General features: G+C 41.5%; 1 protein-coding gene across 1 annotated transcript; it reads left to right on the plus strand.

The window, feature by feature from the left end:
• The first annotated feature begins 4,837 nt into the window (after positions 1 to 4,837).
• Positions 4,838 to 11,433, plus strand: pdgfaa (platelet-derived growth factor alpha polypeptide a). The gene is made up of 6 exons (XM_030782792.1): positions 4,838 to 4,900; positions 5,463 to 5,568; positions 7,128 to 7,259; positions 8,381 to 8,568; positions 10,531 to 10,657; positions 11,350 to 11,433. The coding sequence occupies exons 1-6, from the start codon at positions 4,838 to 4,840 to the stop codon at positions 11,358 to 11,360; spliced, it is 627 nt and encodes a 208-aa protein (XP_030638652.1). The 3' UTR covers positions 11,361 to 11,433.
• Positions 11,434 to 13,997: the final 2,564 nt, after the last annotated feature.

Here is a 13,997-nt window from a genome sequence, read left to right on the forward strand (position 1 = left end):
AGTCTGTTTTCCTCCCAAAGGGAGACAACAGGAGGCCTCAGCATCTGTCCCTGAGGGAGGGAGGGAGAGAGGGAGAGGGAGAGAGAGAGAGAGTGTGTTTTGGGACAAAGATCTCGATGATGACTCACTCAAGAACATTCTCGGGATGCTCCATGCCTCCACAGGAACTAAACACTAAGGATGGCTACACAGGATGAATGGAATGGAAACGGAGGGACAGACAGCAATGTCTTTTTTTTCCTAACAGTCAACCCCACCCCCCCCCCCCCCCCCCCCCCCCCACCCACCGCCGCCCGACCCAATCTGTTTGTCCCAAAATCCTGTTCTTGGCCCACTAGTCAGTGTCCGTAGACCAGAGCAAACCAGCCGCTCCCATCCTATTTCAGAGCTGTGGGAAACAGAACATTTGATTTTTTACAAGTCATCTATAAGGTTTTTTTTTTTTTTCTTTCTTTCTTCTTTGTTTGACAGAAATATTTCTAATGGAACCAATAACTTTTGTAAACCACAGGAAATGAGAGGAAAAACACTTGAGAGTTTCACTGTTTTTGGCAGCACTGACAATGCTGCGTTTGTGGTTCAGACTCACTTTCTGATTCTTCCCCGGGTCTGCGCTTTCATTCTCACATGCTACTGTTACGCTCATGTCACGGCTGTGTTTTAATGTTACTGGGCCGTCCCGCACCGTTCGAGATCGGTATCGCAGATGTATTGTGCGCGTGTGTGTGAGCGATCGAGGGAATGAATGAGCAGAAAAATGAGAACAATTGTGTATGTGTGACTGATAACGTGAGTGGCTTTATTCCCTCCTTGTGAGTAAAGTATGACTTTTTCATAATTCCTCCTATTTTATAAAAAAAAGGCTGAAAAAGGCTGGGAAGGGGAGCAAAGATTTTGGCTTTGGCAGAAGTCCCAAATAAAAGCTTGGAATGTGTGTCGGTACTTGTCTCTCTCTCTCTTTTTCTCTCTCTTTCTTGGTATATATGTGTGTGTGTGTGTGTGTGTGTGAGTGAGTGAGTGAGTGTGTGTGTGTGTGTGTGTGTGTGTTGGGGAGGGTGGGGGGGGGGGGGTAGTCACACTCTCTTTCTTGGGTTTTCCCACAGTACTGGTGGACTTGGTCCTGCCTATAGGGTGTTCATTTTGTGAGTAACTCCACTTTGGCAATGTTGAACCTCAAGGGACTCCAAATCCCATGGTCCCTTTTTTCTCTGCCTATTTTTACCAGAGCCACTCTTCACATCCGTTCATATGCTAAAAACCCAAGTCATTTTCTTCCATATCTGGTAAGCATATCATACATTTTGTTGGGTATACACAACCATGTTGAATAAAGCCAGTTCTGCTAACTGAGACCCTTGGTGTTTTACCCTCTCAACTATTTTCTCTATGTTACACCTCTCTCTCTCTCTCTCTCTCTCTCTCTCCCTTCATTGAGATGCCAATCATGTATGGCAGAGACGCTGCTTAGCGAAGCCGGATTTCCAGATTCCTCACCTGCTAGTTTAGATTTAGAGCAGGAGTCAGAGCAGGGCCGGAGGGCCCTCACACATTCCTCTGCATCTTAAACCTAATGCCTCACTATGGAATGTCGCTCCAGCCAACAGCACTCCAACTCAGTCAGACCGCTAGAGATTAAGATGCTAATAACCTGTCATAGCATCTCTAATCAATTAAAAAAAGGAGGTAAAGAGAGACTGCTTTTTACAAGAAATGAAGACAGAGATGAAATTTATACCGTCAAATTCTAAGACTTCACATTTAATCTGAACCTGAGGTTGTAAGGACCCAACATTTCCAAACCATGAAGTTGTCAATTTTGTGAAATATTTTTACTGTGTTACTATGCATGTATTACCACTAAGAGAGAGAGAGAGAGAGAGAGAGAGAGAGAGAGAGAGAGAGAGAGAGAGAGAAATGATACATTGAAACCAAAGAAAAACTAATTCCAGAAGTCTGAGAAATGGAGTTCAATAATTTCTCTCTAATTGAAAGTGAAGGAAACAGTCATAGGAATGGGAACAGCAATAGGAGAGGAATGGACCAGAGGTTTGCATGGTGAATTCATACATTCCAGTCGCCCATCACTCCCTCTTTTTTCCACACTGGGGGTTTCATTCACTGCAGGAGCTGCAGATCTGGCCAGAGTCCAGGGAAGTCTGTCAACCTCAAAGGCAAGAGAAAGATCAGGCCTGACAAAAATGTCTGTAGGAATGAAACGTGCGTGTGTGTGTGTGTGACTCTACGCGCGTGTGTGTAAGTGTGTGTGAGTCTACGTGTGTGTGTGTGTGTGTGTGTGTGTGTGTGCGTGTAAGTGAATGAGTGATCTCCTTTGTCCCTGACAGACAGACAGACAAACAGAGAAAGGCTCATGTGAACCTGCCCCACTTTATCTTCTGTTGTTTTAGCTTTGGGACATTGAGCATACCTCCCATGCATGGCCTCCAATCCCCCCCATTCTGCATCTTCCTCTCTCATTTTTCCTCTCAACCAGTCTTTCCCATGACAGTAAACCTCTGTCTCCTGTCTGGTTACAGGCAAATTAGACAAGCCATTCAGTTATCCCAGACTTGAGGGAGGGGGGCAGAGAGGCAAGGCGCACCATTGACTGCACCGGACCCTAAACCCACTCACCCATATTCCCCCTGTGGGAAATTAGCCTAGCATGGAGATGCCTATTATGAATGCTCATTGAATATCAGTAGGAAATGTTAACTATTAACCGTCTATTGTTTAATGCTTAAAGGCTTGTTAGCATCCATACACATAAACACATTCTAAGCCCCATCAAGTGGAAAACTTTGATTGTTGTAGTTCACCTCCATACCACATGAGGGCATAACCAAAAAAAATGGGTTTTGGGCTTCATGAAGAAGTCAATCAGTGTTATTATTGCAGAGTTGGCAGAAGTTTCTCTTCAATCTGCCATTTGGCCTGTGATGATCAGGATTTGGGTGCATCTTAAAGTAAAAACGACTGTCAAGGGTTATCACTCACAAGCCCAGTTTTAACCGTAAAGAGTTTTCACAACAAACTTTTAAAACTATGTAATGATAGGAAATAATTTTGTCTCCAGAATATCACATAACTGAAGTAGAATCATAGCTTAACTGTATGGAAATCAAGTCTATATTGATCATCTATTCATAATCACCTCATTATCTTATTAGGAATCAAATAACCATGTGGTTTGTGGGATCCCTGAAGCTTCAAAGAAAAGTTGAGCATTTTTTTTTAAAAGAAGAGTCTGAAATGTACAGAGGTTGCCTCCCCCATGGCTGCTCCTTTTGCCATGGATTAGAAATGTAGCTTGAAACGCCCTGGAACAAATGATACTGCCTTCATATCGAGGTGTCATTCCATGTTTGTAACCGATAGATATTTGAAATCCAAATGGAACCCATGAACTAAAGACACGTGTAAATGTGGAGTTTTCCTGCAGTGAAATGAAAATTGTTGTTTGATTTCTCTTTTAGATTCAAAGATTTTATGTAAGACAGACTGACAGTGTTAATACATGGATACTTCTTGCATTAAGCTTGCATTAAGTTTCTTTCTTTAAAGAATTCCACACAATCAGTTTTGTTATGTTTTTAACAAAAATCTTTCCAGTCTTCATTTTGGCTTATGTCTGAGTTTATATTTCACAATAAATGGTTATATAAAATGTATGCAAAAATATGCAGAAATAAAGGCTGATATTCTGTAATTAGCCCCATATTCATCTTTTTATCACTTGTATATGGGTTGTAAGCAGTAATCTTCCCTGTCAGGGCTTTACAAGCCTTTAGTAGGACAACATGGTATGCTTGCATATGTGTGTGTGTGTGTGAGAGAGAGAGAGAGAGAGAGAGAGAGAGAGAGAGAGAGAGAGAGAGCGAGCGCGAGAGTTCGGTTTCCACCTTTAGAATTTTAATTTAGAATTTTTAGATTTTAGAAATTTTTTCAGCACAATAGGCAATAAGCGAATAATGATGACAGACAGCGCTTTTTTCTTCTTTTATTGGCAGTTTGTTTCATATCGGACGATGTGAAGATGTTGGGTAATGTGACGTGTCCAACGTCACAGCGGAGGAAGCTTCAAAGATTTGTAGTAGCCTAATTTACTGAGAGATTACAAAGTGTGTGTGAGCGCGCATCGGGAACGCGTGCTCACACCGAGTTTTATTCAGTGACGCAAAGATTGCCTACTTCATTCACAATAGCAAGGCTCGGCGACGCCATGAGACTTACGGGACCTGGATCAATTTCCATAACTTTATGAGGGAACAGGTGTTGTCATATTTCCTCAGATCTCAAACTGGAATTATTGCTTGATCAAATAAAACTATTTGGGGTTTCCTATGTTTCAAGGATAATCACTGGCTAGTTCCAGGCTGAAAGAGAAAGTCAGGACACGCATCAGATTGAGGATATTCTTGCCAGCAATGCTTTTATTTTGCAACTTCAAACTCAGCAGTTAAGGTGTTATCGGCAGTTATGCACATTTAATCTTTTTTTTATTAGCATTATTCAGTTTGACGCACAGATTGCTTCGTTCACGTGTTGGCATTATCACCACATTTTCATTGATTTTGTCCGTTCCTTTATCGGCTGCTCACTTCCAATAGCAAAGAGTTGACTCTACAAGAATTAGACCAACTCAGAGTGAATTTAACGAGAAAAGGATCTGCAGCCATCGCTCCGATTTTTACAGTCCAGTCATCTGCGTTAAGGTTGTCTGCAGTGAAATTTGTGACACCAGCCTCCCAAGGCGATGGTATCCGAATGTAAGAGCGACCCTGAAGCTCCAGGCGGATAATTTTCTCGTACTCTGGGACTAACTGGGACTACAGAGGAGATGAGAGTCACACAGTACCACGTTCTTGTCTTGTCGTTCTCCTTGCTCCAAGCAATTGCAGAGGTAGGCTGCTTGATTTGCGATTCTTCAAATGCCGCACCGAGTTGCACTCAGTAAAGGGCCATACAAGTATCCGGTGCCAACTTTCTTCTGATCTCCACAGATTCACGCACACATTGAATGATCCTACCAATCTGACGCCCTCATAACTGGCAAAATATGAGAATAGGGTGCATATTTCATACCATGTAACACGAAGATTATTTGTACCAGTAAATGTAGAGCGTTGTGTTTTGAATTAGTAAAGGAGCTGACAACACCTGTTATGTTTTCTGTTTTGCCTCTGTTACGCATTTAACACTGCGCTGATTTCTGCCCTGAAGAAATGCGTGCTGCAAAAGTTTTGTTTAATGATACAATGAAACACAGTTATGCGAATCAAAGTAACAACTGCATTTGTGATAAACGCCATCAGGATTTTGCGCGTATTGTTTGTTCTGCTTTATTTACCAAACCGTGTAAAGTGAATTATAAGGCCATCTTAAATGAAATTACTTCAGTGATATTAGATTATCCATAGTCTACTCGTATACGACCTAATTGTATTTATTTACATTTTTCTAAGGATGTACCAATCCCCCGGGAACTGATCGAGAGACTCTCCAACAGCGAAATCCGCAGCATCAGCGACCTCCAGCGGCTTCTGGAGATAGACTCCGTAGGTAAAGCCCGTCTAGCCTTATACTCAATGGGCTTTCATCCCCAGGGACGAACTTTGCCCGGTTCTCGTTTTAACGTCTAGCGATTAGGGAGGAGAGGTCTGCAAATGTTAACGAGTTACCAGCAGCAATGTCATAAATCAAAAGAACGGAGAGAGAGAGAGAGAGAGAGAGAGAGAGAGTGCTTCCACCTGAACTTGACGGGGATATAAAACAATGCGAAGTTAATTTTGCGGTGAAGATAATTTTTGTGTGTTTACAAAGCTTTTCCCAGAATCATTTAAGCACACACAGTAGCCTATACAGAAATTCAGACATTCCACCCCTGTGATTCCACAACACCACGCAGACTGTTGCTATGAAACAGTGGGCCCTGACCCGTCTCTAGCGGCGCCGCACGTACCGCCAGTATGAACTCCGTGACTGATGTCACGTTTGGGCGGTCTCTTTGACTGTTTTACTTAGCATTGTTGTCTTAAAATACTTAAAAATAGATTTCCTCTGAAATTTTATCAGAGAGAGGAAAAGATAAAATTAGTTTTACTGATTGTATTACCCAAAACTGTAACATTTGCAGTCTTTGACGTCTTAATGATAATAATAACATGATAATAATAGGCTATATTAGGTTATGATGATAATATAATAATATGTGGCAGGAACAAGCTTTAGCTACTTGCATGCTTTGCTCCTCTACAAAGGTTCTCCATAAAAAAAGGTGCCACGGAGCCACAATGATATTAATCACAGGGCTGATTTGAGCACTCATAGTGGCATAATTGAAGTGAAAACAGCTGCATGGCAAAGCTGGGCGTTTTTGAGCGAGGTCAAGTGGCTAACTTCATTATGCGTTTGTCATGCCGGCCATTATTAGCGGAGTGGCTCTGAATGGAGGCTAGCTTGTTATGTATTATTCATGCCTGGATTCCTGTGTGTCAGATGGAGGGAGTGTGGCTTTGTGCTGGTCTCTCACAGCAAATGAGACTCTGAAAAGACCAGTGAGCATGGAGGCTAAGCATGAGAGAGCGCTGGTTAGAGCTGAATTAAAACGACACTCCTCATACATTTAAAGTGGTTTCCGGGGGCAACACTGGGGCAACACCCCCCCCCCCCCCCCCTTTTTGCTTAACATGACTGCCTCCAGGCTAGCTGAATGGTGAACTTAAGTCCACATTACTGATATCACTACCTTTTAGGTTCCTCTGTGGGTTAATAAGCTTGACTTTGATCTGGATTAAATTGTTATTGAGCAAAAGTCCCATGTGCTACTTGTCCCAGTTCAACTGTCTAGTGTTGCTGTGATCATAATAAGAACTCTAGAACAGAGCATGAATCATACACAGCTTGAGGACAAGGTGCTACCAAAGACATTAAAATTCTTGTTAACTCGTAGATAAACTTTAATCCTCTTGATTTAGAATCTGATAAAGACATGAAGAGTAATGAACTTCATAACAATAGTAGGAGTACTTAGGTAATCAGTTATGAAGAGTCAGTATTCCTGCTTTAAGGTGTTGACTAAAGGAAAGGCCAAAGTTTATCCGTCAGGGCTGTACAAGTCATGTGACAAGGCGGTCTTGTTTTGACTGGTGCAGAAAATGAGGTCATTCAGGAGACCAAGAGGAGGTACCATAAGGACCATCTCTACAGCCACACTGACCTGAAGAGCCCTCAGACGCACTCCAGACGCAAGAGGAGCATAGGTAGGACACACACACACACACAAACACACACACACACACACACACACACACACACACAGAAGTTTGTTATTGCATCCTAGAGGGACTTCCTGTTAACTTCAGTTTTACCTCAAATCAACCTACACATCTAACCATAATCAAATATCTGGGCACGTTTTGTTTTAAGAATAATAATCACATATTGGGAGAACGTCAGTGGTTTGTCAGAAACATCATGTATCAGATTTAGTCCACACAATGCCACAAAGATTTAAAATACACACACACAAGTACACACACACACACACACAAGTACACACACACACACACACACACACACACACACACACACACACACACAGTTCTCAGGACAGGAAGGGGTGCACGGGATCACGGATTCCATACATTTCAGTTTTCATGCTGTAGCTTGTTAGAGTGTCAGCTGGCGTATGATACCTGACTGAGTATGGTACGGTTCACCGGTTTATCTGTGTCTTTTTAAACTTACCTGTGTGTCTCTCTCTCTGTGTGTGTGTGGTCTTACCCCTGTATTCACCTCTGTGTGTTAGTGGTACGTTAGAGAACATGGGTCAGGTTTTCTTTGGCATCCATACGGAAACTTGTATGCATGAAGACACACACATAAAGAAACACACATAAATAAACACACACATACACACACATACACACACACACACACACACACACAGTGTATACACATGCACTAACATAAGAACATATGTTTATTGAATTGAAGGTTTTTAAGCTGTATGTAGACTGTAGCTTCTCTTCCATCTCTCTTTCTCTGTCCTTCTCAACTTTCCTCAGTCCTGTCCCTATTTAGAGCAATGCTGTCTCTTAGACTTGGCTCTGAGAGTCCAGCTCTGCTCTTTTGTATTCCACTCTGTCTGAGTTGCCTTGGGCAACACACTGCTAACACTGACCTTATAATCCTTCAGACTCACCTCAGTCTGTGTGTGTGTGTGTGTTTGAATGTGTTGTGCATGCTTTCCAAGGCCACAGACTGCTTTACTGTATAATATCCTGATTGATAAATTATGACTCTTAGCGGTGTGATGAAATTATATCATCTCGTGCTGTTTTTCTGTTTTTTTTTTTCTTTTTTTTTTTTTTTTGGGTAGAGGAGGCAGTTCCTGCTGGGTGTAAGACCCGCACAGTGATCTACGAAATCCCCCGCAGCCAAGTGGATCCCACTTCTGCTAACTTTCTGATCTGGCCTCCGTGCGTGGAGGTCAAACGCTGCACGGGATGCTGCAACACTGGCAACATGTGCTGCCATGCGTCCCGCAAACACCACCGGACTGTGAAGGTAAGACACACGCGCATACACACACACACACGCGCGTACACACACACACACACACACACACACACACACACATGCGTAGGCACGCACACTCACACCTTTCATAAATATCCCTACATTTGCTTCAGATGTTTTCTTCATGAACCGGTGGAGAGAATTCACCCATGGGCTCTGTAATAACATCCCAGTTACTCAGCAGTTAAGTAACTCAGCTGTTTTTCAAAACACACACACACCTACACATGCACACCCAAACAAACACACACGCACGCACGTATGCACCCACACACACACACATACACACCCACAGACACAAACAGACACACACACACACACACACACACACACACACACACACACCACACACACACAGAGGGGGTGTGGGGCAGAAAGGTGGGAGAGCATGGAGCAGAGACAGAGATGGATGAGCAGGGAGAACTACTCCTCGTCTGTTTCATGTAAGATTTAGAGCTTTGCCATGTCTCAAAGGTCAGATCATAAGATAAGACAGACAAAGGACTTGACGCCCTTTTAATCCGCAGCGATACCACAGCGATATAGACACTATTTCATTTGCTTTTCTTCCACATTCCCTCTTCAATCATTTTCATTGTCGTTTCATCGTATTATCTTGACAAATTCATTCCCCAAATTTATTCATCAGTCTCCTTTATGGACAGGAATTTTTTCATTTTGTAGCGGCTATAAATAATACAGAGCACATATTTTCTGTTGTTGATATTACTGATATTCATGTGATCTTGGAAAGTGAAAAATTAAAAAGGAGTTGTCCTGGGTTCCTAGGTTTGCAGAGATGCACAACTATAAGGGGGAACTCTAGCATTTGTATGTCAAACCTCTTTGTATTCAGTCTCAGAATTCCCTATCTGCTTAGAAATCCAAATGAAAACACACACACACACACACACGCACACAATGAAACAAAACTGGTCAAAGAGGAAAAACTGAAAAGCATGGGAATTTGGATTTCACGGCTGCTGAAGCGACCACGTTTCAAACCCGTATTTGCCAACGGGTCTGCTCAGTGGGCTAACCTCATTTGAACCGTACTGTACATTGCCTGTCTTTTATTACTGTTGCAGACTTGCTGTTGTTGCTGTGTCTGTCCAGACTTGAAAGTGCTCTTGTGCAATCAGGCCTCAAGCTTTGGCAGCCTTGGCAAGGGTAGAGGATGAGTGGTGTGTTGGCGTGGCGCATTTTCGAGTGTCTTGGAAAAGAGAGAACAGAGAGAGAGAGAGAGAGAGAGAGAGAGAGACAGAGAGAGAGAGAGACAGAGTCAGATAAAGAAACCAGAGTGGGAATTCACCAGAAATGCAGAGTTTTAGGAAAGGCAGACTAGGTTTTCAAATAAACTCAGCTATGATGGAATATAATTATATCATTTGTGTTGTTTAGGGAAAGAGAAAGCACTAGAGCATGATTGTTTATGATTGGCGTGTGAGTGTGCGTGCGTGTGTGTGTGTGTGTGTGTACGTGAGCGTGCGTGCGTGCGTACATGTGTGTCTGCCTGTGTTAACTAACTTAAAATTTAGGACATTTAGCTGAAAAGCACACTAGTCCCCTTGGGACTCGTTGTCAAACTATGCTCGAAATCATGGAGCCCACCATTGAAAAAAATTTACACAGGTTTTTTTTTTTTTGGAAAAGATATTGGTGTTATTAATAAAACTATAGGTGTGAAAGTGTTGTTTGATTTGGGTTAGGGTTACGGGTGCTGTTAAGGTTACATCGTTACTCTGTTCTTTTGTTATAATGGAAGTCACAGCAAGGTCCTCAGAATCACGCATACAAGATGTGTGTGTGTGTGTGTGTGTGTGTGCGCGCGCGCAAATTTTGGCACACTCTCATACGCTCTAAAGGGAACGCTGAATATTTACATATCTGATCTGAATGATCTGAAGCCATTTCTCTCTCTCTCTCTGTCTCTCTCTCTCTCTCTCCCAGGTGGCTAAGGTGGAGTATGTTCGCAGAAAGCCTAAATTGCGGGAGGTGCAGGTGAGGCTGGAGGATCACCTGGAGTGTGTGTGTTCGTCGAAGCACCACGCTGATTTACACTTACATTCAGACACAGGTATGAATATTCCACCCTCCATACTCACAGACACTTACACCATAGTCTTACATTTTCTCTGTTTTGTGTAGCTCGTACCATTTAAAATATAATTTGATTTTACTCATGGTCACAAATGTACATTGAGTGCGAGTATTGCATTTTTATCATCTACATATTAGACATTTTTATCAGGGATCTTCGTTTTCTCTTTCTGTCTCTTTTTCTCTATTAGCTCTTCATCTGCCCCCCTCTACCCTTATTGCTCGCGCTAGTTTGCCGGCTAAAAAACGGAAAAGGATACATAAAAATTCTGAAAAGCCTAAAAACACAGCCAAAATGTATAAACATGACATATAGTCAAAGTTAGCCAGTGAGGCTACTGGGCAAACAAAAGGTAGGATGATAGCTAACCTAAATTCATCAGCCAATCAAAAAAAAAATGGCCAATCAGATGTCATGATCAGTGAGACAGGGTGGAGCACAAAAATCCATGGGAAAACAAAAATCAGATGATTAATGGACTTCTGTAGGATTATAAAGATTGTGAAATCAGATCAGTTACGTGCAATTATGTTGATACGCTGACGTAACCCGTTTGTTGTTGATTCATGAAGCTTGCATGGGAAACAAAATTATCTCTGATTTCATTGCGAAAGTATCGCCCAAGGCTACATGTTAATGTCTGATTTCTTTTGTATATGACTCAACAGATGTGAGGTGAGTGAATTTGGACATGGGGCATACAGAGGTATGGATGGATGCCATTCGCTGCTTTGGCTTCCACTGTATCCTACTTCCATCTCTCCCTCTAATGGTCATTATGTATCTCCCAGTGAATGAGTAATACCAACCAGAAGTAGACAGATTTTTTCAAATCAATCATAGACTTACACCAGCCTTGATTGCGGAGATGGTGAATCGATTAAGCTGGACTGAATTTTTGAAAAGGCAGGAAAAAAAAAAAAAGTCTTACATCAAGTCTTGAGGACGCTCGACGCTTGGAATTCAAATTCGCACAAGACGATGACCCTCTTGAAGAGAGATGCAGATAGGAGACTGCTGCAGTGTGAAGATGGTTCTCAATAGGATGATGGACCTGTCAGTATTTGAAGAGAGCCAATCAGGACCTTAACTGTGGATGAGCACTTAACGATGGACTTGGTTTTTTTCTGTTACAAGCTCGCTAAGTGTACAAATGTATTTGACAGTTACAAAACATCAGATGCAGTTTTCTGTTAATTGAAACTTTGGCTATTGTACAGAGGCTTCAAATACAATGTTTTATTTGTATAACTTTTTGTTTTTTTTTCAAGACACACACATATTCTCATATTTTTTGTAACCTACATTTCTATCATGGTTGACACTTTTCTTGTATGTAAAATTTAACAAGCGAGTAAAGCAAAAGCTTTCAACACCAGTAACTACTGCTACTAATAAACTATTTATATATTATATTTTCTATAATTGTCATGAGAAACAAGTCTAATTGTGTGAAGTCATTTCTGAAAACTTAGACTTTCTTTCATGCGTATCTTGGAAGGATGAGTGAGAGACATAAAAAGAGAGAAAGTCAGTAAAAACTGATACCGTAATAACACCAGCATTTGATTACATAAGCGTTTCAACATAGTTAATATTGATTGAAAAGAGAGACAGTTAATATTGTATAATTTTGTTTTTCTTACAGAATTTAATATAGGTGCCGTACAATTAGCCTGAAAGTAGAGTAAATGTTATTTGAAGTGACCTAATTCTTTACAAACCTGACCAGCAAAATATAACATGACCTAATGTGAAAAGAGATTAGTGAATATACGTATGACACGACTGAATTCAAACAGAGGGGAACGCACCCACAAGTAGGTCTGTTCATTTCAGAATGGATGTCTGCAAATATCTGGGAACTTGATACCAAAGCAAATAATCACAAAAAAATGTTTCAGAAAAAAAAAAAGTTAAAAAAAAGTTTAATATAAAAATCCATCGTAACAAGTCACCAGATTTCCAGTACAGTTAACAGACGCTGCCGCGTAGACGGACACACACTGATTACGGTTTGATTAAATATTTTGATTAAGTCAGAGCTCTCAGTAATTTGAGTCTAATGTGATAAATACTTTAGTCTGGTGTGATAGTGCAGGAGAGATAGAACATCACTGATGGGGCTTGTATGGAATGAGATTATACTGAAGATAACGTGAGACTTATTATCTTCAAAAACAAAACTTTCCACCACAAACTGCAAACCACAATGGTCTTCCCAAAACCCAAGTCATTATCCAAACCGCTGCCTCAAACCCCATGTCTAGCCCTGAGTAAATACATTAACATTGTGTGCTATGATAGTGGTTTTATGGGGTCTCCCCCACAGTGAAATGTCAGATGCTAATCAAGATAAACACATCCCTCCACAAGCCAATTTGTGTCACAGCACTTTTTGTGTATAACAATCAAAGAACAAAACAAATGTTTGTCACATGTGGTTTGTGGTGAAAAGGCAGAAAAAATTGAAAAAGAAAAAACCCCAAAAAACCTTCATTTCTGCTTCAAGTCAAGTTACGTAATAAGTCACCCCCCCCCCCCCCCCCCACACACACACACACACACCCCCCATCTGTTTCACTTGGATGGTGTACTGTAAACTCAAGCTAAACGACACTGGCTGAAGCTTACTTGGACTAACTTGTCTCACACACACACACACGCAAACACAAACATACATCGGTCCAAGTACATGAACCTCATAATTAAAGATGTTTGGAAATACAATGGAGCGATGTGTATTGGAAATGTGACAAAGTCCCTTTTCCTCAACAAACGTTGCATTTCCAATCTCTCAGGCAAGAAACAACAAAGAGAGCACTCTCGCTGTTCTGTCGCACAGGTCCTGTTTGTCTGCACTCTCCAAGATTAAGTTTTTGGTCCTTTATAGTATTTTATGACTAGAGTTACTGCTTTGGTCCTGAGGTCTCCTACATTTGTGCTTGGGCTACACTATCAAATGCACTGTAGCTTACTGAGTGGACACACAAAGGCCTTCATTAGGCTCCAGCGGTGGAGTCAAGTTGCGTCTCTACTGTTGTGCTAAAGCCCAAACAAAAGACAGGACAAGTTGAATCTGTTTCTCACACTCACATTTCAGGCCATTTTCCCAACGTCTTTTTGGGTTTTCTTTTTCTTTCTTTCTTTCTTTCTTTCTTTCTTTCTTTCTTTCTTTCTTTCTTTCTTTCTTTCTTCATCTATTTTCATTTTCTTTAATCGATGCGATTTCTCTCTTGCACTCACTCTCTCTTCTCACTCCTTCCCTAACACAAACAAGGCTCTCTCTGTGTTAAGATGTGATGAAATAGAGTGA

Source organism: Chanos chanos, chromosome 8 (assembly GCF_902362185.1).
Source record: "Chanos chanos chromosome 8, fChaCha1.1, whole genome shotgun sequence".
Taxonomy (NCBI): Eukaryota; Metazoa; Chordata; class Actinopteri; order Gonorynchiformes; family Chanidae; genus Chanos; species Chanos chanos.